Source organism: Halichoeres trimaculatus, unplaced genomic scaffold (assembly GCF_033239565.1).
Source record: "Halichoeres trimaculatus isolate MK-OKI-2021-1 unplaced genomic scaffold, fHalTri1.1 fHalTri1_scaffold_20, whole genome shotgun sequence".
In the NCBI taxonomy this organism is placed as follows: domain Eukaryota; kingdom Metazoa; phylum Chordata; class Actinopteri; order Labriformes; family Labridae; genus Halichoeres; species Halichoeres trimaculatus.
Genome location: NW_027437198.1, coordinates 19,696,402 through 19,720,146, shown reverse-complemented (window position 1 = coordinate 19,720,146; position 23,745 = coordinate 19,696,402). Strand labels below are relative to the sequence as shown.

General features: G+C 41.4%; 3 protein-coding genes across 3 annotated transcripts; 1 reads left to right on the top strand and 2 right to left on the bottom strand.

Annotated features, from left to right (window-relative positions):
- Positions 1 to 1,036: 1,036 nt before the first annotated feature.
- Positions 1,037 to 4,054, bottom strand: LOC141809008 (protein VCF1). The gene is made up of 3 exons (XM_074695802.1): positions 3,500 to 4,054; positions 3,161 to 3,275; positions 1,037 to 2,034 (listed from the first exon to the last, which is right to left on the bottom strand). The coding sequence occupies exons 1-3, from the start codon at positions 3,514 to 3,516 to the stop codon at positions 1,813 to 1,815; spliced, it is 354 nt and encodes a 117-aa protein (XP_074551903.1). The 5' UTR covers positions 3,517 to 4,054; the 3' UTR covers positions 1,037 to 1,812.
- A 777-nt stretch (positions 4,055 to 4,831) lies between these two features.
- Positions 4,832 to 13,962, top strand: hid1a (HID1 domain containing a). The gene is made up of 19 exons (XM_074697349.1): positions 4,832 to 4,992; positions 5,628 to 5,777; positions 6,557 to 6,727; positions 6,837 to 6,953; positions 7,911 to 8,017; positions 8,129 to 8,245; positions 9,158 to 9,365; positions 9,455 to 9,511; positions 9,597 to 9,737; positions 9,824 to 9,914; positions 10,010 to 10,161; positions 10,259 to 10,337; positions 10,470 to 10,634; positions 10,718 to 10,945; positions 12,432 to 12,583; positions 12,693 to 12,779; positions 12,866 to 12,957; positions 13,046 to 13,204; positions 13,287 to 13,962. Exons 1-19 carry the CDS (start codon positions 4,927 to 4,929, stop codon positions 13,348 to 13,350), a joined length of 2,403 nt encoding a protein of 800 aa, XP_074553450.1. The 5' UTR covers positions 4,832 to 4,926; the 3' UTR covers positions 13,351 to 13,962.
- A 4,799-nt stretch (positions 13,963 to 18,761) lies between these two features.
- On the bottom strand, positions 18,762 to 22,687 carry LOC141809578 (proton channel OTOP2-like). The gene is made up of 7 exons (XM_074696665.1): positions 22,419 to 22,687; positions 20,590 to 20,984; positions 20,375 to 20,511; positions 20,236 to 20,294; positions 20,040 to 20,164; positions 19,174 to 19,946; positions 18,762 to 19,052 (listed from the first exon to the last, which is right to left on the bottom strand). The coding sequence occupies exons 1-7, from the start codon at positions 22,490 to 22,492 to the stop codon at positions 18,882 to 18,884; spliced, it is 1,734 nt and encodes a 577-aa protein (XP_074552766.1). The 5' UTR covers positions 22,493 to 22,687; the 3' UTR covers positions 18,762 to 18,881.
- Positions 22,688 to 23,745: the final 1,058 nt, after the last annotated feature.

Here is a 23,745-nt window from a genome sequence, read left to right as displayed (position 1 = left end):
CAGGTTAATGTCATGAAAATTACTCAATACAAAAAATATATCACTAAAAAAAATAAACCACATCTGTAAAATGTGTCCATATCTGATACACCAGTCTGAGAAAAATCAAAATGAACACCCACTCTCAGTCCTGGATTGAGGCTCCAGTAATGAAACCGATCCTGCTTTCAGAGAGGGGGAGACATACATGATCTCTTGGCCAGTGTCTGTACCTGGATGTTCAGTGCAGAGGGACATACATACATATGTAGCTACCATGGAGTAGTAGTGCAGAGGCAGAACGCTTGCCTGCATTTAGTGGCTCCAGTTTTATGGCAGACAAAGCTTTTTGAGTTGATTTTGTTCCTAATGCTTTGTAATCCCCTCTGGAGGGAAAGAACTACATTTCCTACAAGCTAGAATGCCACACCAGGCAGCCATCTATGGTGTATCAAGAGGATTGGAAAATGCACAGAGTTTGAAAGGTTATAGACTTCACAGCTGCAACTAGTTATTGTGTTACCTTTCTGTGGTCATGAGAAGCTGGTGATGTGTCGACACTGCTGAACTTACTTATTAACTCTCTTGCAATCTCAACATTTTAATTCTGTACCCTTACAACCAATGGTGGAATGAATCAATCTCTATTTTGATAGTTAAAAATTACATACCAGCTGGAGTCATCTATCCTAAGACAGAAAATTAACATTGACCATATGTTACTTTGTGCTCAAGGCTACCATGAAGTAAAATAGTCAGTGTTCTTGTTGGGGGAAAAATCACAGTGATGGTACATGGACTTTTCTCCTTTGGTTGAAATTGCACCATTTTATGTAAAATTGTATCAATTCTGTTCCTAATATGAGCAGCAACATTGAACAAAGCTGTCGGGAGGAAATTTTCACTGGTGAAATGTCACTATCTACTGCCATTGATCACAAGGGAACAGGATTGATTTTGTCAAGATCACATGAGAACAGATTCTGAGTCAACATCATTGACTGTAAAATGTGAACTAAATGTCACTCATCTGTTTTTATCTAAATGAGGACAGTAGTTGATGGAAATTACCCTAAAACTGTTCAAAATCTATGTTGCAGTGAATTGAAATCCATCAAAAAAATGATAAGAGCTGAATCAGTTCGACAGCCTGACCCTAAACTACATTTGGCTGAAATCTACTCATTTATCTTTAAATACTCTATTCACTAACAAAATAAGGGCAGAGAATATGCGGTGTGTTCTTGGCCAAGTGAACACCCAAGGCTTCTATGTGTCCCCAAGATGGAGTCCCTGTCTGAGTATGAAAGCAAATGAACAGTCCAAGACAAGTGCAAATCCTCCCTGAGACTGGTCCATGTACTTACACAGACATCAGATTCAGCATCATACAACCCAAGAACTCCTCTAGGAGACTAAAAAGGTCACGCTGACCGGCCTAAAATAGATTTGGTGCACCTTCTGCAGACGCAGTAGCACTATATTTATACAACATCACAGACAAAACACAGGGATTCATCATCATCACCATCAATCAGTCACAACAAGGCTCTAAGAGCAGCATGTATGGCAGACTGCTCGAACATGAAGTGGATCACACATAATGTTTCAGTTGATCACACAGTTATTATTGCTAAAACAGTTATCATTTTTATTTATCTTAATGATGAACCCCCTCCAGATACCTGATCAGGCCTCCAGCCAAAGATATGTAGAGCTGTGAGATTTCACAGTAACTGGAGATGGGTGGGAAGAGCTGAGTGAAGTGAAACAGCATGTGATGTTCATAAGCACCTCAGGGACTCGGGTCCTCTGGTGGTAGACTTAAGGTAGTCATGTGTCTGTGGTGTGGCCTCTGCTCTGCAGGCTTTGGAAGTGGGCGTGCTTCAGGATGCGGTTAATCTGCTCGTAGGACACTGGGTTCGTGGAGCTGGCCAGTTCTGAGGAGTCACCAGTGCTGAGGGGACTGCAGGGGCCAACAGCGCAGCGACTGCCACAGCTTCCAGCAACATGTTCGGGACTGCTGATGCTGCTGCTGCTTTCACTGTTGGATGACTGAAACACAGACATCTGAATGAGCAATGAGCTAGCTAAATATGACCATCAACATCAAAGGGTTTCATGAGAGTAAACTTTGGAGATTAACCTGGCTTTCATTTTTAATTTCTTATGATGTTAAATTCAAAGCTGTACAACTAAATCGCTTGAAGGAAATGATGCACATTGGAAAAAATTAGCATCTCAAAGGCTCATCAGTCTGTGAAGCTTTTAAGCTTAAAAAAGCAAACTAAGAGTGCATGGACAGAGTTCACTAGAGATATATGACTTATTGAAAAGCATTGAGAAACCTGTTTATCACCAAAAGAAGAGCTCTGATATCGCAACATGTCTTGTGTGTAATTAAAACTGTTCCCCGTTTATTTAAATTTTTATCTTGATTGTCTTGTAGGTAAAGCTATCATCTCCAAACGTTGGTTACAGATATAACCTTCTGTCACTGCGGCCACTTTAGTGACTGGTTCATATTTTCTGATTAGGGGATCTAATCAGAACTCTGTATTGTTTAACCTGTTAATCTAAAGGGTGTAGACATCTTTTAGAAGCACTTGTGGCTTTTTTTATTGCTGTAATTTCTGGCCTTTATTTTTTTTTTCTTCAGCTTCTATCGCCTATTTATATTTTAATCTTTGTTATACTCATTATCTTTTAATGCTTACGCATCCTTTGTTCATTTTTTACTTCATTCCTTTATTGGTGTTTGTGCTCATATTTCTTTAAAATACTATCACCCCCTTGATGGTCTTTAACTCTGTCTAGGGATACATCTCCAAACCTCTAGGTCTTGATTTTTTTTTGTGTGTGTTCTTGTGCTACATGAGTCTGTATGGGTTAATCCTGTTTGGATTTGAAGACCCTGATGCCTTTGGGTTTTTAAATAGTATGGATTTTATCGCATCATCTGTCACACAGCATAACATTTGATGATAATTAGCGGCGTGGTTCTTTCAAGTCAGTTTTAATGAGAACACTTAAGGCATTGAAGAAATGTTCATTTGCACCAAGTCACACACCCAAATACTGCCTATTGTCTTCAAGAAACTGCTACAGCCAACATGTTAGAGCAATATTATTTTTTGTCTGGTTTTACAGTTACTTTTTTTCTGTGGACAACTGTTTTTACCTCAGAGTCCCAGGCATCTCGGCCTGGCTCAGGGGACAGAGGATGGCCTCTGCTTTGCCTTTTGGCTTGTGGCACCAATTGGCCACCCTCCTCACCGCCACTGCGCTGTCGTTTTCTGTGTGGATGAGCACATACAAAGACAAAATAACATAAAAAATCAAAAAAACAAATGTACCATCACACATTAACGTATCGTTGCTATTCAACAAAACAACACACTGCTCATCGTACAGACCCAGAGAGTGTTCAAATGGTGCAATTTGTGAACAACGGCCTTATTAATGCTGCTGAAATCAAATCAGACAATATAATTCATTCAGTATTGAAGGCTTCACCCACCTGTTTTCAGTCAACATATGATGAATATATGTATACACCAGCAGGTATCTTTTGTGCCCGTTAAATAGGACTGGAGGACCCGCTGACTTGACGTTTTAGACTTGTTTTAGTAGCTTGTTCGCTATTATCCGTTGGCCTATCACCCGAGTTAGCAAAGTAGTCTAGCTGATTGGCTCATTGTGCTAAACGCTGATATCATACTTAAATTCATGTTGGTAACAGTAAACTAATATCCTGGTAGGCTATGATGAGCTTTGCTGTTACTTAAGGTAATGGCCTTTTATATTACATAAAGACCGGGCGTTGACTAGCTGGCTAGCTAACAGTCCCAAGCGCGTCAACGTCGCCACTAGCTACCCCACTAACCTCAGCTCTCCGTTATAACCTAAAGCCAAGAACACAGAGAACTAAAATTTGCTTAGTTTCTTTGACCAAAATCTAGCAACTTCTATGCCAGAGTCGGACTCACACGAACCTGCAGTGGTGTAAACTAGCTAGCTATGATAGCAGAGGCTACGAGCACAACTAGCAATAGCGGCAGCTATGTTTACATGGTACTGCGGCTGCGCAAAAGCTGGTAATGGTGCCTTTAAGTGTCATCGAAAAATCGACCACATCCTCATGATCCTTCGGTTGTTTTCCATGGCACGAAGGTGCAACAAATAAAGAAGTCATGATCGTAGTAATTGGTGCTGATAACTTAAGTTATATAGTGATGATTCCCAATGTTTACGTGGCTTTTGTTTTACATGCTATCTAGTTTGAAAAATAAACCTGGTACAAACGAGTACCATTAAAGGTATCATTAATAACGCGTGTCGGTACATTTATCACACAAGTACAGTTGAGTGACAATTCACTCCAAGTACCGTTCATCAGGTCCATGGCTGCCATCCAAGGCTTAAAAACTATATAGGTCTGTGTAAAGAACTTTGAATTTCCGAATGCTCATAGTCAGATATGATTCTTATTACCGCAAAAGATGTTTTTTTTTTTTTTTTTTTTAAGTTTTGGATTATTGGCATTATTCGGCACATTCTCAGTTAGCATTATTTTTGAGAGCGCGTTTACCAAATTGTAATATTAATAAAACAAAGAATTAGCTTTCATAGAGCATTTAGTGCAGGTCCCTCAAGAAAGTCTTGATGGATATATTTGATATCAAAGTGTGTAACAAACCCACCCATAATAACAAGTGCAACAACAGAAATGCGTATGTTACTGGAAATATATTTCAAACTAAACACCCAATTTGGCCGATTTGTTGACATCTTCCCAACCCGGAAGTTACACACTGTAGTGCAGCATACCCAACCAGCCAATAGTGGAAAAACGCCTCCGCCAATGACTCAAGCAGAGGAAGGGGGTGAGATTAACAGGGATTCTCAGCAGCAGCGGTCCTGGTATTATAAAGGGGAAAAATCGCAATGGGAAGCACCGACTCCAAATTAAACTTCAGGAAAGCAGTGATACAGCTGACAACCAAAACACAGGTATGCTTTTGTTGTCAGCTTTATTCAGAAAGCAAATTTCTAACGAGCGCACTGAGCATCACCGAGCGGATGTGATTATGCGTCTAATGTAGTGGAAGGGGAAAAAAGCAATTGTTACATGGTGACAATACAATTCATCGATAATGCACAATCAAAATATTCTGTATTTTTATTCAAGAAGATTTAATGCAACATACGTCAATTAATAATGTCGTATTTGCCATCACACTGTTGGATTAAATGATGGCGGGTTCCGTGATGCAGATTATCAACAGCTTGATATGTGTCACATTTTATTAGTTTTGACGAAAAGAAAACGATGGCGTTGTTGAATAAAAAACGATGACGTAGCCTATGTCTTAAAATGACCACGCTTGCAGATGCGGCAGGTGGACTGTCCTCAAATCATTGTGTCAGATAATGCAGCCCACAATGCTTAACACAGTATGTGTTTACATTGCTGTTAGGGCATGCCTCGGTTGATGTTGGATGAAATAATAATGTTTGTACTGTGGCGCAGGGTAAAATGATATCTGCGAGGTTCATCGGGCTTTTGTGTCCTAAGTTCCACTGATACTGAAGGCTGAATGTCAGATAAATGAAAATAACAAGTCGTGTAAATATGTTTCCTACAGCCAGTGGAAGCCACAGACGATGCCTTCTGGGACCAGTTCTGGGCAGACACTACCACCACGGTCCAGGATGTTTTTGCACTGGTGCCAGCTGCAGAGATACGAGCTGTTCGAGAGGAGTCTCCCTCCAATTTAGCAACCCTTTGCTATAAGGTACACACTACTGGAGCTGTGAATTCTCCTTTGCACCCTGTTTATGTCATTTGATACTGCATTGGAGTATTACTCCTTTTGAGTCTTAGTGCTTTCTTTTAAACCCCTGATTATTGGAGCCTTGCACTGTTGGTCTTTCAGCACTGCTCCATGCACTCAGATGAGGGAATAAGTGAGTCAACACCCCTTCCTTTCCGCTTGCTTCCTTTCTTCTGGTCTCAGTTTCCGTTTGAAGCTGCCTGTCAGAAGCAAAGCAGACAGGCTGTGTACTTGCAGCATAATTTAATAAAGGGGAGAGCCTTTTCAACTGGGCAGATTCAGAGTGGGTTGGTACCTATCTTCGACACAGGGTGATGATGAATAATGCTCAGAAGTAAATCTTTTTAAAAGCCCCAAACAACTACAGATGTCTGAATCTCATAGCCAGAAGATGTTGACTGTCGAATAAAACAAACAGGAAATATTGAAAGTGCTGCACAGTATAACAGCAAGCTTAAGCCCAGTGATTACTGTTGATTTTTTATTTCTAAAAACAAGAGAAACACTTTTAGTTCATGGTATAGTCTAAGCTTTAGTGGGGCAGTAAGTGTTGGGCAGTAAGATGCATTCTTAGTGCTTCATTTACTGACTAAGAAAAAAAATGTTGGAAAACATGCACTAGTGATGAAGCAAGCTAAGCGATTAAACATTTAGATTTAAGAAAAAAAGCTTTTTCTGGGTGATATAAACCAACAAGACAGTGCTGCTGCCTCACTCTCATGCACTTCCTGCCCACTCAGGCTGTGGAAAAGCTGGTGCAGGGTGCAGAGTCTGGTTGCCCAACAGAGAGGGAGAAGCAGGTGATCCTAAACTCCGCTCGCATCCTGTCTCGCATCCTTCCTTACATCTTTGAGGACCAGGACTGGAGAGGATTCTTCTGGTCAACAGTGCCTGGTGCTGGCCGGGCTGGGGTGAGTTTTCAGGAATTTAAGAAAGGCTCATCTGAGAAGCCATGATTAACTCAGTTATTTTACAGTGGACTTGTATTCATGATTATCCTGTATGTCCTATCCTTTCCAGACGGACGAGCTGGATGACGACGATGGAGCTCGACCTCTTGCTGAGTCGCTGCTCCTGGCCATCGCAGACCTCCTCTTCTGCCCTGACTTCACAGTGCACAGTCATAAGAGGGGCCCTGTAAGTCACCTGGGTTCTGTTAATGTGCATGTCTGTCAGCCTCACACCATCCAGTACGATGACAAACTGCTGACACACAATGGAATCTGATGTAAAATGGTTAGATAATTAATTTAGTTGTTATAAATGAACTTTTGAGCACAAGGTTCCTTCTTCCTGGTTTCTCAGTGACCTTACTTATCAGTCAAGTTTTTCTGAAGAAAAAAGTCTCGACTGAATAATATACACTGTTAGCCGCACCAGGAAGAAGTCCTCGTTTCCAAAGAGCAAGAAAGGAATGTTGCACTTCGGAATGCAACTTTTCCCCTGACAGTCAACTCTCAGCAGAGTTTTAACTTCCTCGATAAACTATGTATTGTGTACTATGAGTATTTCTCAATCATGTCCTCCTCAAACTACATAACAAAAATACGTTGTTACTTTAACTGTTGATTTGATAGAATCATACGGTAGTTACCATTTATCAGTATTAAATGGGTTGTTATTAAGACTGGTAGAGTAAATTGATGTATCAAAGTATTGGAATCTTTTGTTCAACAATTTTTAAATCGTGATTTTTTTTTGTTCAAAAATCTATTTTCCCTCTAATTTAACTCCATCATTTTGGACTTTAGATTTATTATATTTTAGTCTTTGTTTACAAGCTGGGTTGGAAAAAAAGTTAAAATGCTAGATCCCCTGAATAAACCCTAAAAACTGACTCACGTGCATTTTTTAGGAAAAATGGCTCCTAATATAGTCTGTAGACATCACCATTCAACTTTTCTCACATGGTCTTGTGGTAAAAAAGCAAACTGAAAACTGCAAAAATCCAAAATATTGAAGACTTACAAGTTATATTGAATCAGCGCCCGAAAAATCCCCCAAAAATCGAATCAGGAGAATAAGCATATCGTCCCAGCCCTAGTCGGTATCAGCAGTAAAAACACTACTGAACACTTTTTCTTCTACTCCCAGGACTCTGTGGAGAACATGCAGTCTATTGACAGCTGTGAATACATCTGGGAGGCAGGAGTGGGCTTTGCACAGTCCCCACCTCTCAACTATATCCATGACCTGAATAGGTAAGTGTGCCATGTTCTGTAATATTTATACCCCAAACATTCATACATTGGACTTTTTTCCTGTTCAACTACTTCTTCCTCTCTTTGTGTTCTTCTATTTGTGCGTTGCAGGACAGAGCTGCTGAGGTTGTTACTGACCTGCTTCTCTGAGGCAATGTACCTGCCCCCATCAACAGACACAGGTGTCTTAAACCCCTGGGTGACATTCTTCTGCTCAACAGAAAACAGGTTAATCACATCTCTTTTTTCATAATAAAGCAGAATAGTAAATCTTACACACCGACAGACACTTTAAAGTGGCTGTGAGGAGTTTTAAAGTGATCATGAAAACGTCTCCCTTCTAGATATATGCCGGACTGTAATCACCACTTTAAAATAAGATTATCAGTGCCAATATTGCTGGTTACAATTTATTTTAAATTGCTACTTCTTAGCTTCATGATCGGGCCAACCAGGACCAGATTGATTTACGGCAAGCCTGGGTCTCTATGAAAACACCTGCAGGAAAGAAGAGCAGAGGAAACCTAATCGGGGGAGTGCTACAGCCCCAGCTAAAAGCTAATTAGCCTTTAGCTGGGGCTGTATCACTCTGTAATACAGGGGCTTAACTGTTTGGGATAATGTTCATTCCAACCCACAGTCAGCAGTTATTCTGCAGTGGTCTGTTCAAACTTTAGAGTCTATCAATAAAATGAAGAGTGAGGCTACGTTAGCTCTGCTTGGTAGATGACTAGCAAGACATAGCTAACCACATTATGGACATTTCTGCTACTTAACCACATACAAACTGACAGTGTTTGCTTGTTGTCACGTTAGCCTACAGATACGTCGGAGCACCGGGCTGCCGATGCCTCGCTAACATATAGCCGGCTTGATGTCACGTTTCAAACCATAGTAGTACGTAACTGTACTGCTAAATACCTTACCTCAGCCGTTGTATCCAGTATAAAGTTGTCTTGAACAAAGAATTTTTTTTCGTTCCGATCTCCATTTTATTCCAAAACAAACAAATGCCTCACTGAAAGTAATTTACAACAGTGTATTGAGACTCCAGCCAGAAGGTGGCGAGGAAGTGCAGTTGAAACAGATCCTCCTCATAGCATCTTTACGCACACATTTTCCTCATGTGTTTGTCCCTAGACATGCTCTGCCTCTGTTCACCTCCCTGCTGAATGTGGTCTGTGCCTATGATCCTGTGGGCTACGGCATCCCGTACAACCACCTGCTCTTCTCTGACTACCGGGAGCAGCTTGTGGAGCAGGCTGTACAGATTCTCATTGTAACGCTGGAGCATAGTGGAGGCATTCTCCAACGTCCCCCGTCCCCGTCCAGCATTGAGGAACACGAGGTATGACATGGAGATCACTGCTGCATCACGTTGTTCGATTGATGATTGCATATTTGTGACAGAATCTGACTGTTTTTGTTGTCTCACAGTCCACAGGCCCTGAAAACCTTTTTGTGAATTACTTGTCAAGGATTCACAGAGAGGAGGTAAGCTGGTTGTTAATCCTTCAGATACGCTGATACTTTCCCTACACAGATACCTGAAGCCTCACTATCATCTGTCTCTTGGCAGGACTTTGACTTTGTTTTAAAAGGCCTTGCTCGTCTCCTCACAAACCCCCTGACTCAGACCTACCTGCCCAACTCCACCAAAAAGATCCAGTTTCATCAAGAGCTGTTGGTACTTTTCTGGAAGCTTTGTGATTTTAACAAGGTAGGTATGAAGAACTCACAAAAAGGAGTGTGTCCTTTAATGGATGTGCTATCACTCAGTAAATCCTATTTGTGTTCCCACGATAGAAGTTCCTGTTTTTTGTCCTGAAGAGCAGTGATGTGCTGGATATCCTGGTTCCTATCCTCTACTACCTGAATGACGCTAGAGCCGATCAATGTGAGTCTCATGCATGTGTTTTCAGCATCCCCACCCTGCATCAGTGACTTTTTAAGACTTTATTTATGACATTATTCTGTTTTGTTTTTCTTCAGCCCGTGTTGGACTCATGCACATCGGTGTGTTCATTTTGCTGCTGCTCAGTGGGGAAAGAAACTTTGGTGTGCGCTTAAACAAGCCCTACACCGTCCATGTTCCTATGGATATCCCAGTGTTCACAGGCACTCATGCTGACCTGCTCATAGTGGTGAGATCTCCATGGTTACGTCATTTGAAAGGCTCTTTATTGCCCCCTGAGTATAATGCAGTTAATTCTCACAGCTGTCACTGTGTTTGTTTTGTAGGTGTTCCACAAGATTATCACCACAGGCCACCAGCGACTGCAGCCTCTCTTTGACTGCCTGCTTACTATCATCGTAAACGGTAACATATTTATACCATCTTTCCATCTGTTTTCTGTCATAAATGAAGCTGCTTAATCGAAGAAACAAAGATGTTATAGTTTCATTGTTTGCTAACACAGTCATTTTCTAAATATACCATTCACTTCTGCAGTATCTCCATATTTGAAGAGCCTGTCCATGGTGGCAGCCAATAAACTGCTCCACCTGGTGGAAGCCTTCTCCACCAGCTGGTTCCTCTTCTCTGCAGCCCAGAACCATCACCTTGTATTCTTCCTCCTGGAGGCTTTCAACAATATTATACAGTATCAGTTTGATGGTAAGAGACTCGTGCACACAAACAGAAATTGGACAGCTGCGTCCTTTTATGCTGTAATTAACTTATTTTTCTTTCTTCTTCAGGAAACTGCAACTTGGTGTACGCCATCATTCGCAAACGCAACGTGTTCCACCAGTTGGCCAATCTACCCTCTGATCCCGCCTCCATACAAAAGGCTTTACAGAAGAAGAAGAAGTCTCCAGATGTCATTTCTCGCACCAGCTCCCAGGAGACAGTGTCTATGGAGGGCTCTCACCCTGCTGTGCCGGCAGAGCCTGGTACATTGAAGGCCAGTTTGGTCGCTATTCCAGGTACTGGCTCTGTCATCTCCTGTGTGGATATTAATGATTGAAAATCAAAGTGGCTCATTGGTCAAAGAATCTCTGAATCGTAGTTTAAACAGCTTAGTTTGGGCTGTGTGAAGGGGAGTTGAATAAGGACGTGGTCAAACTGTTTGTTTGGCCACTGTGACCGCAAGTGTGCTGTGCTCAAGCATGATTCGCTTCGGAGAGGTGGGCTCCAGCCCAGTTCACTTCATGCAGACAACGCGTAGGATCCATGACGCGTGATTGCTGCGACTGCTCCTCTTGGCAATCATTTAAAAAAATAATGGGGTGTTAGAGAGCTGTGTCGTACCTAACATAAGCCAAAAAGTCTCTTAAGTCATAGCAGTGTACTCTGCATCTCATTGTGCTGGCTCTGATGAGATCACGCTTCATGATGACATTGGCGAGCCATGCATGTGCCAAAAGTCTGGTCCATATTGGAGTAGTGTTACGGTGGATCGTACTCGCCGGCAGGGGAACGGCGCTGCAGGGCATCAATTGTGCTTGAGTATAGCATGGTTCAAATGGCCCTAAGGTACTCAATGATAAGTGGATGAGTCAGAGGGGAACCTGGTTGGCTCAACCCCTTTGTTGAGAAACTGGCCTAAAAACCTAAACAGAAGCTATACTGCCAACCACTGCATGCAGGGTTGACTCCATCCATCCATGGTGCCTAGAGGGGAGCAGGAGAGGTCTCAGGTTGTCTGACACCTCAAATACATCAGATACATCTTCAGCTCCATTCCACTCCGATGCGTGTTGACTGTTTTTGTCAACTTACACCGACTGCCTGTTCAGTCCCGCAAGTGGCATGACTGATAGACAGCTGTAGTCACGAGTCCGAGAAGTTCCTGCGCTTCTCACTCCATTGATGAGCCTCTCTTCACTCATGTTGGACTGTAAACCTCAAACCTGTTGACTCCTGGTCTGGCTCTGCTCATTATGTCTGTCACAACTTCCTGTCCTGCTTGATCTCCCCTACGGTGAATTTATGCATCACAGCTCCAAGTCCAACAAAAAAAGGATGGCTGTGTATTACCTGTGACTTGCCAAACCTGCCTCGCAGCAGGACCGCAACAGAGCGGATCCAGTGTAAATTGACAGACTGACTTGAATGGCAACCTATCTGATCTAGTGCTGTGACAGATTGGAGACGGACTGGAGACGCATCTGGTGTATTTCAGCCGTGAAGGTGCAGGTGTGTAACTCTGAGCCCATGTTCTCAAACTGAGAGTGCCACTTCTGTTACAAGTGGGACTTGGGAACAACAGTCCTTAAAGACCACTCTGAGTCAGCACATCTCAGCAGATTATATACAGCTACAGAGTACTTCACTCAAAATCCAAACGACTCTGTTTTACTTACTATGGATAAAAGTATTCTCCAGCCCAACAGAGGTGTAATTCATCTTTAGCTTTTTGTTTGTTTTAACAGTAAAAATGAACTCATCATGACCTGTTTTTCTTCTCAGGCATTGATAAGCTGACAGAAAAGTCCCAGGTATCAGAGGACGGCACCATGGTGTCAGTACCAAAGACAGACGCCCTTCAGGCAGCTCACTCAGACCAAAGTGCAGTGGCTGGGACCAGTGACACAGAATCAAACTCAGGCAGAGACAATGAAGTGAGCATGTCCCTAATCATCTGTGCATCTGTTTGTATGTACATGTTTGTGTGTGTTTGTTGTTTGAACATGAAGCATGCTATTTTGACTAATTTGTCTTCATTATCAGGATGTTTTCTACACTGAAGCAGAAATGGAGAGAAGACGTTTGTCAAGTGCATCTTCAACCTCATATTGGGTCGCCACTCCAGACTGGGTATGTGAATTCTGAAGACTGCAATTTTTACAAACATGTTTGATATCTGGCAGAATGTGTCACTAATTAAAGAAAAAACTCCCAAGGTTCTTTCCTGGAAATGCAAACTACCCCTGCAGACTATCATGCGACTTCTACAAGTGTTAGTCCCCCAGGTGGAGAAGATCTGCATTGATAAGTACGTCAAGTTTTAGTCTGCATGTCAAAGTGACAGACTGGCAGAGATTCTCTTTGAAACATTAAAAGCTGTTTGCGTTTCACTGCAGGGGTCTGACAGATGAATCAGAGATTCTGAAGTTCCTCCAGCATGGCACACTGGTGGGCCTGCTGCCCGTTCCTCACCCCATCCTCATTAGGAAGTATCAGGCCAATGCAGGCACTGCCATGTGGTTTCGCACCTACATGTGGGGTGTGGTGTATTTGCGGTGAGTCAGCGATAAGAGCTGCACATTTGCAAAGTTCTCATTTCAAACTTTCAAAATCTAACATCTTCTTCTGTTTCTCCAGCAATGTGGACCCTCCTATCTGGTATGACACTGATGTCCGTCTTTTTGAGATTCAGAGGATGTAAACAGAAGACTGAAAACTGGTCTGTTGTACCCTGGGGTTTCTCTTCCCTTCATTATCTGCTGATTTTCCAGTACACCTCACTGTGTTTAACCCCGTTACCATCTTGAAAGCTGAGAGAGTTGAGATGAGACGGGAGATGACTGAATTATCAATACATTCAAAAACTGTTTGTGAACTTTTCTTTCACCGTAAGACCATAGAATGTTTGTAGTGCACTGAGGTGAGCTGAAGGCTGAGGCTGTTTTCTTGCCTGCGACGAAGGGAAAAAGGAAATGTGGTCAACCTTTTTGGTCAGAATTATCAAGGATGATGAGGTGCAGAGGCATGTGACCAATCTTGAACGGCACACTGTCGGTGTTTCACGTTATTAGTCGTTCTTGCTGTGCTTTAAAGTAAACTTGCACTCTTTCCGAGTTGTCTGTTTAAATGGTTGTAGCTTGTGACAATGTAACCACTGGTTTTTGGAAACAATAATACAGATTGTATGATTTTATGTATGGTCAGGTTGAAGTTTTAACCTGGCTGGCTATGCTTTTAATGCTTAATGTTGAAAATTGTATTTTCCTTAAATTATTCTGAAATATATTGAAATGCATCAGTGAATTCTGTGTTGGTTGCATCACTCACTCTGATTCCTGACAAACCCTTTTATGCATTATAAATAGAAAAAGCCAGCATGTCTCTCACCAAACGCTCTTACTGTTATTTTAAGCACAGAAACAGCTTAAAATATGCATACTGAAAAAAACTCAAACAGATTTGAGGAATAAAGAGATGGCAGTGTCCTCAAAGAATAAGCTAACCAGCACAGGCTGGAGCTGATCTCCAGAATCCTTTTTCACAGTTTGGGCTTCTACCAGATCACCGTTCAATATAACAACATGGGTCATTTCCAAAAATAACTAACAAAAAACAGCCAATTAAAATCAACATTTAAACACTGGAGTAGACAACCTGACACGGCCTCTCTGTAGCCTTACCACAACATGCTGTGTTGAAGTAAATGTCCTTCAGCATCATGACCACTAGATGTCACCGTGTCATTCTCCAGAAACTGTCCAGGTACAAACAGGCCTGACACAAAGGCTGTTGTAATCGGCCAATAGAAATAGGGGTGAACCCAAACAGCTTTTTTTTTTTTTTTTTTTTACATTTTCCAAGATCTATTTCAAATGACACTTTTGAGAGACAACAGTATATCCTACACTTAAACCAGGGGTCTGCAACCTGGAGCTCTGGAGCCTCATGTGACTCTTTGCCTCCTTTGCATTGGCTCCTTGAAGCTTTAGAAAAATACTAATAAAATAAAGATTTTTTATTCTTTACAGAGGGTACTGGTAATTAACAGCACTGACACTAAAATAGAAATCATGATTTGATATTTTGTTAAACTAACTATGCATCATATCTTGCAATAAAGCCTGCCACCACTATTCTTCACCTTTAACTGCCAACATGCCTGCTCAGTATACACACTTAAATTAGCAAACAAATGATGAGTTGAGCAACATTATTTCGAATGCTTTCGAATGATGCGCTTCTAGCGGTAGCAGCAAAGTTTGGCAGCTCTCTGTTATTACTCTGCTTTTTTAGCTATATTTTTATCTTTAATTGTTTCTTTTGCTAATTTTTGCTCAATACTGGACTTTTTTGACAACAACTCATGGATATGTCTGCTGGAAGGAGAGTTTATTCAAGAGAGGAGCTTCTTGCATTACGATGGAGCAAATCTGGAGGACATCACCCTATTCCTGCTGAGATAAAGAAGCCTTTCCGAGGATGTCGTGCTGGTGCAAAGTTAAAGGCCAGGAGATGGAGATACAAGCCCTTTCTTCCTTCAGTCATCATGGGGAATGTCAACTCTCTGCCCAACAAAAAGGATGAACTAGAGATACTGGTGAAGACACAAAATGTATACCGTGAGTGCAGCCTCATGTGCTTTACTGAGACCTGGTTGAATCAAAACATCTCTGATTCCTGTGTGGATATCCCTGGCTTCACGCTGATACGTCTGGACAGAGACACCAAAGCTAGTGGCAAGTCAAAAGGTGGAGGACTGGTTTTATACATCAATCAGAGATGGTGTAATCCTGATCATACTACAGTCAAGGTGAAGATGTGTTCTCCGGACATTGAACTGTTGGCAGTTGGGATGAGGCCATATTACCTTCCCAGAGAATTCAGTCATATAATAACAATCCTCGTGTACATTCCACCCAAAGCAACTGCTGAAGTTCCATGTGATGTTATCCAAGAAACTGTTGCCAGGCTACAGACTCAACATCCTGAGGCTCTCATAATAATATCTGGAGACTTTAACCATGTTAGCCTCTCCTCTCATCTCACTGGATTTAAACAGTTTGTTAATTGCCCAACCAGAGTGAACAGAACACTTGATCTTCTATATGCCAACGTCAAAGATGCATACAGTGCCACTGCATTACCACCACTGGGCAGGTCGGATCACAATCTGGTTTTACTTCAGTCTTGTTACAGACCCTGCGTATTGAGGCAGCATGCAACTACTGTAACAATTAGAAAATGGACACCTGAGGCCAGTGAGGCTCTGAGAGACTGCTTTGAGTGCACAGACTGGAATGTATTGTTAGAAACAGATGAAAATAGTATAGATATTGATAAACAGGTTGACTGTTTTACTGAATACATCAACTTCTGTAAAGACAATATCATACCATCAAAGACTGTACTCCGTTTCCCCAATAACAAACCCTGGATCACAAGTGACATCAAGGATATCCTCAATCAGAAAAAGGAAGCCTTTAGAGATGGCGACAAAGAACGGCTCAAACTGGTGCAAAAAGTGCTGAAGAGGAGATTAAGGGAGGCTAAGGTGAAATATAAAAAGAAAATTGAGAGACAACTACAAAATAATAACATGCGGGAGGTGTGGAGAGGAATCAACAACATCTCTGGATATAACACAATGACAAGGCAGCCAATTGTGGGTGATGTTGAACGTGCTAATGAATTCAACCAGTTCTTCAACAAGTTTGACACAGCGACCACTTCCTCTTCTACTGCTGCTCCTTCTACACATCTGTGTCTCTCCACCACTCCTGCTACATCCCCTCTTACACCTGTGCCTCTTCAACCGTCACCGTCTGTCACAGCTTTAGGAGTGAGGTTAGAGTTAGGAAGACTGTGCTCAGGGAAGGCTGCTGGTCCAGATGGTGTGTGTCCAAGACTGCTTAAGGACTGTGCTGCCCAATTGTGTGAACCCCTTCAGAGGATCTTCAACCTGAGTCTACAGTTGGGTCAGGTCCCGGCTCTGTGGAAAACATCTTGTATTGTGCCGGTACCAAAACTCAAATGCCCAGCTGAACTCAACGACTACAGACCAGTTGCCCTCACCTCACATGTTATGAAAACCTTTGAGAGGCTGCTTTTACGTCTGTTGAGACTTGAGGTCAAAGACACACTAGAACCTCTGCAGTTTGCATATAGAAATCATATTGGAGTGGATGATGCAGTTACATACATGCTCCACCGTGCCCTGTGCTATCTAGAAGAACCTGGCACCTATGTAAGAATTATGTTCTTTGATTTTTCAAGTGCATTTAACACCATCCAGCCCATGATATTGAGAGATAAGCTCAAAGACATAGGTGTGAACCCATCCTTTGTCTCCTGGATCACAGACTATCTCACAGAGAGGCCACAGTTTGTCAGGTTGGGAAACTGCGTCTCTGGGACGGTCATGAGCAGCACGGGGGCTCCACAAGGAACTGTTCTGGCTCCATTCCTCTTCACACTTTATACTGCAGACTTCAAATACAACTCTGAGTCCTGCCACATCCAAAAATACTCCGATGACACTGCTATTGTGGCGTGTATCCAAAATGGACAGGAATCTGAATACAGGGATCTGATAAAAGCTTTCTGTGACTGGAGTCATAGAAATTGTCTCCTACTGAACACCTCAAAAACAAAGGAAATGATTGTGGATTTCCGAAAGTCTGGGCTCTGCCATCAGTCAGTTAACATCCATGGGGTGGACGTGGAGGTGGTGCCAACCTACAAATATCTTGGTGTACATCTGGACAACAAGTTGGACTGGTCCCTTAATACAGATGCACTCTTTAAGAAGGGGCAGAGCCGTCTCTTTTTCTTAAGGAAGCTCAGATCAATTGATGTCTGTGGAAAGCTGCTGCAGATGTTTTATCAGTCCGTGGTAGCCAGTGCTTTGTTTTATGGTGCAGTCTGCTGGGGAAATAGTTTAAAGCAGAAGGACAAGAGGCGACTGGAAAAACTGGTGAAGAGAGCTAGCTCTGTGGTTGGATCCAGTTTGGACTCACTGGAGGCTGTGGTGGAAAGGTATACACAGAAGAAAGTGGAGGCCATCATCCGTCACTCTGATCACCCACTTCACAACATCATAGTCCAGAGGATCAGCAGCAGGGGACGCCTTACCTCTGTGCGCTGCAGGACCGAGAGGTTCCGAAGATCATTCCTCCCTGCAGCCATCAGAGTGTACAATTCTCTGCTTGGAAGAGTGCCCAAACAACTTGAATTTCCCTCCGGGGATTAATAAAGTATGACTTATCTTATCTTATCTTATCTTATTATCAATATATGTTATCAAAACAAAGTCTTCTTTTTGCAGTCCTACAGTTTCAAAATTTAAATACATTCTTGTCTATACAATTATCCATATTATCCAATTATCCAATATATTTTAACGATATATATAGAATTTTATAATCTGTATTGTTTTTATGGCTCTTTTGATGGTAAAGGTTGGGGAATTCTGCTGAAAAATGCAACCCGATACATGCCAAACCCATATTGGGCAGTGTTTTTTAGATGTGAAACCTTTGCCAGCCAATCAAAATGGACTAGTTTTCCAAAATCTTCACTTAGTTTCAGTTTTCAGAAAACTGTTTTGTGATGCAAAACTGTTTTGTGTTGACGACAGGCCAAAACTCATACAAATATATGCGTTTCCCGAGTTTCCCAGCCATGTGTCAACATGCCCTGAAACACTAACTTCCCATAAACAGGAAAAGACGAGCAAATCATCAACAGGGATTCCTTTGTCCCTTGGGGTGCTGGGACATACACAAGCAAAGTTCCTGACTGAAGATTTAATTCAGGCTTTTTAATCTGCTTTAACCTTCAAAACACGAGTTCAACATGTAAACGAAGAAACAAGTTTTTATACATTCTTCCTAGACAGTAACTATCAGGCCAGAGAGGAGAACACTCTATTTTTATTTTATTTTATTATTTTTTGTGTGTGGGTCAATAAAACCTAATAAAACTCTGTGACTATCACAAACTAGGCATGCAAATTAAATTGCATTTCTCTTTAAAGCAAGTCATCTGACACAAACCATTGAATTCAATTAAATTCTCACACCATCAAAATCACAAAATGTTTTTTCCCCACAAAATTTATTGTATAAGTTAAATGATAATAAAAAAATACAACATTTACTTATTTTATAAAATCAAATACAAAAATAATAAATCATTAAACTATGTTTAAAACCTCAAAAAAAAAAAAAGTTTCTAGGAAATTAAGTAAACCTCAAAGAGACTGGCAACAGAATGCATGCGGTAGAAAATTCCAAAAGGAAGTCCAATGTTTACGATGGCAGCCCACATGGTGAATTTGTAGAACCTGATCTCAACGGTATGATCGAACTGGGGACGAGCACCAAAGGCAGGCATGATCCACAACTGGAAATGTAAAATAAAATCAAAAAAGGTGAATGGCATCAAAAATTCTTCTTCCGCACATTGCACTTAATGGGCCTAAATCAACTTCAAAAGAAAAGAGGAAAGAATAAATACAACTTACAATGACGTTAGCGAGCAGCAGAAAGGCACAGACTTCCTTCAGTACCCTCCTCTTCCAGCTTAGCTTGTCATTACTTGAAGACAGGTAGTAGCTGGACTTTTTGCGCAGGGCGTGAGCATTTGTGTGCAGAGCTGCTTCCTGCATCATGTGAAAAGGCTCCCTGTTGAGGCCTTCGATTATGAAGTAGTTCTGCAGCCCGAGCTGAAGCACTGTCAGCACAGCCCATGACAAGTTGAGGGCGTTTAGGTATCCTTGTGCTCCTGTGGCCACCATGGCCACGATGCTGAAGTAGCTGATGATGAACTGGCCCATGGAGGCTCCCACCAGCAGCCCCACGTCGAGGCTGCGAGTGGGGTTCTTCTCAGACACATGCTCTCTGTGGTCCAGCCTATAGACGATGCAGCCAATCACAGTGAAGAGAGACATCAGGCTGACTATCACAATATTCATGATGAAATGAATCAGCAGGGCCCTGTTTCTGCTCACTGTGTCTTCCTTTAGTATGTCCACCTCATAGATGATAAATGTTACAAGCCCTGCCACCACCATGAGTATTCCCATGAAAGTTCCAAAACACACTTCCTGTGGGCGAAATTTGGCATGGTGGTGGCTGTGATCCTCCACGAGTCTGCCAACATTTTTCCACATGATGTAGGCCATGGCTGAAGCAAAAAGGCTGTACTCAATGTTGAAGGGGTACAGGTAGTAGAATGCCTCTTTGAAGGTGTCGCACGCTGAGTGGTTGCATTTACACTTCTTGTCACCGTAACTGGCTGATTAAAGGAAATGAACAGTGTGAGTTGTGTTTTACTCAAATAATCATCAAAATGATTTAATCAGAAATGAAAACGTAAATCCTCAGATACCTCTGTACATCTTGTGTGAGACGTTCACATACAGCTCTGGAATCTCAGTTTGGTGAAGCGATTCCTCGGTCACGGCTGCCATCCACACCACCAGGTTAGTTGAAAGTGTGAGAGTGAGCCCACACCTGGAGGAGTGAAAACATAAGTGCCCTGCTAGATGAAAATAGATCCCCATGTAAGTGGTGAGATGTTTTACCGGGTGAAGTTGGTGTGTAGCTGTACACAGTCCTTTGCATGAATCCACAAGAAGTAAGTCTAAAAAAAGAAAGAAAAAAAAACGGTTATTTTTTCTGGTTTCCTTAAAGTGAGACTGCATGCTTTTGCAATGCTCTAACCTGAACAAACAAGAACACAGCTTGCACAACAGGGAATGCCACTTTCACGGGAGAGTCACAGTGAAGGTAACCCACATAGGTAGCTATCTTGAAGATATCCATGAGGAGACTGAGAATCCCAAACAGCACAAGCCCAGCTGAAAAATAAAACGTTTTTGTGAATAAATTAAATAAAAGTTGTCAAATAAAGAGGACTAGAAAGCCAGAGTTCTCACCTCGCAGCCACACAGGCCCTGCATGGCTGTCTCTGAACACCACAGCTTGATCCCCACGTGATGTAACAGCTGTGTAAAACAGCATCCACAGCATAGTGAGGAGGAGGAGAATGATGAGGAAGATCTGCCTGTGCACGGCTGTAATGGCCACACTGTTGAAGGCGCTGCCACTGACCAGAGCACAGCCCAGGATCAGGATGTTGATGCAGATGATGCCTGAGAGGAGCCATCCACCCCCATGGTGGGCCCTCTCTATCACCGTCTCCACGTGGTGCACGTGCTCTCTGGCGGCCTCCAAGCAGGAGCTGGGGCTGGACAAATGCTGGATGTTGTCCATCTGTGCTGCTGTCTCAATGTTGGATGGATGACCGTCTGAAACATCATTCTGTGTTTTTCTGTAAAGGGCAAAGGTCATGAAGGTTTGTCTCAGAAATCCCCTTAAGGTTGAATTAAAAAGCACATTGGAATCAAAAAATACACAAACTCTTCCCCTTTTCAGCTTATGAGCTTAAAATTTCACTCTGCACTCTGAGTCCAACAAATAAAAAACATTAACAAAGGGTTTGAGGAAGATGGTGAGAGACCAAAATATGTTTGTTTTCATTACCTTAATTTTTAAATGGTTTAGGTTTTTTTGCAACACAGAACAAACATAAGATTAGATATAACAGATAATGCAAAAATTATAAATCTAAATGAAATATAAACACCTCTTCAGCAGAAGGAAAAAAGGGGGCACATTAATATGTTGAATGAGCTAATTTACTAAGGCCACTTAGGGCTGTTTTTGTGGCCACTTACACAATCATCACAGGGGGCACTCTAGGAAAACCAGCAGGTGAATACTACAAGAAGGGCCCAGGTGAAGTAATGATTTGGGCAATGGGAAGAGCACAGGATTTTCACCAATAGCCATCATGTTTCGCACATATAAAAGAAGAATAAATGGTGCAACAGTAACTTTGGGTTGGACACTGGACTCTCTAAGAAGCGTTTCAAAAACATCTCACTCCTGTACCCAGACAATGTCTAAAACACAGCTAGAACAGTCGCTACGTATGGATAAAATAGATTAGATAGATTAGAAAGATACTTGGCTACACTGCCGTAGGGCCCTCTTTTACACATTTCAATCACACTCAACCTCTGTAATGATACCCAAGTCTCTACTATCAATCATTACCATCAATTTTACCTTCACAAATATGTAAGTGTACAACCACAAAGTTGCATTTTGCCACATCTCTTACAGCAGTGCAACATCAAAACTGATAATAATCTGAAAATAAGCTTTCTTTTGGACAGATACTGAATTCAATGAGCTTTAAAAAGGCCTTAATGAGTTAAAACTAGAATATAAAGCATGTCTACTGATCCATTTCCACTAAAAGGCTCACTTTCCCTCCCTCCTATTAAGGTCCTGGAATTTATGCTAATATGCTAAGTAAACTCCTAAATTTGTACAGTTTGCATCATCAAAAATGTCCATCAACACAAAGGCTTTTTGCACAGCAGTTGATAACTCTTCTTCCTATTTGATTAGTGGATTTTCAGCTGAAAGAAAAAGTGTGTGACTAGTTTGTCATATATGTACTTCTGTAAAAAACAGAAGAAGACCCACTCCATATCTGACAAAAAATAAATAAATAAAAATAAATGAACATGAACAACATTTTTAGGCTTTTCTGTTGTTTTGCCCATCTAACTATTTAATCAATATTATGTTTCATTTTCAAAAAGAATGAAAAATGTTGATTTGCATGTTCAGAATTAAGGACTTCTATTGTTTAAACCCTAGTGAAAATGAAAATGCGTCACTCCAGCTTTACCTAGAGAACAGCTTGTTGCAGGTCTCGCGCATCTTTTCAGCCACGGTTCTCATCGTGCCCCTCCTTCCGACCATTAAGGTGTTGAACGCCAGAAAGAAGGAAAATGTCACAGGTCGCTGAATTACTAAGCTTTTTTTTTTATTCGTGTAAGATATACATGTGTACGACAAAGTGTGCTATCCCTTTCTCTACCCGTCAAACAGCTCAGGTGGCTGTTGTACCGCACAAGGTGAAGTATGTGAAGACAATCAGGTGTTAATTAGTTTCAGCTGGTCAGTTCATCTGGCGTCTCGCCCCCAACCCACAGCCCCTCCGAGCACTAATGGAGGTTAATGGGTTTCGGGAGCAGTTCCGATCGTCACTTCCCCGTCATTTCCCTTTGGCAACACGTTTTATTGTGATTCCATGTAAACAACAGAGTTATCTCTGAAAGCATGCAACCGTGCAGGTAACAGGCTGCCTCAGGGAGAAACCAGCGTCAATAAGGGCATGCTGTGCATAATCCAGTTATCTTTTTCAGGAATCAGGATGAGTCCTTTTATCTTTGAAAACTAAAACTGGTCCTCATGACTTTTGACACTGGAAATTTTAAAGCATAGCAGCTTGCTTTCCATTAGTGGAAAACTGTTTAAAGAAATAGTAAAACATCTTACATTTTGAAATAGTGGGTGAAATGTTATGGCATTATAAAACTCCACCTGGAAGAAGTGGCTTTTAAAGCAAAAGTCAAAATGCAAAATGTTTTAAATGTACTAAACTTTGACTTGACTTTACAAAGATAAAGTAGATCTAAAGAGATATGCAAGAGAATCATGGGGAAGGGTATTCCTAGAAAAGGAGTCTGCAACCCTACATAGGAGCCATTTTCCCTCAGCCCACCTGGATGACAGCCATTCTGGAGCCACAGAATCTACACAATCTTCAGATGAAAGACTACAACGTTTATAAAATTCTTTACATCGTTAAAATCTAGAGAAAAGTTGTCTAAACAAGACCTATTTTAGATTAAAAAATCGTACATATGATGTCTTACTTTTTTTTATTTTAAATAAATTAGCATATATTAGAAAATAAAAAATGCATTTCTATATACAAGAAATTTGCAAAATTAAAAAGGAAAAAAATTAAAGCATTTCAAAAATTGCAAACAAATTGACATGTAATAAATTTGCAAAAAATGAAAAGTAAGTCAGTTTTCATATTAAATAAATTTGCAATTAAAAGAATTAAAGCATTTCAAAAATTGCAATCAAATGTGTAATAAATTTGCAAAAAAATGAAATAAAAGTGCATTTTTTTTATCTTAAAGAAATTTGCAATTTTTTTT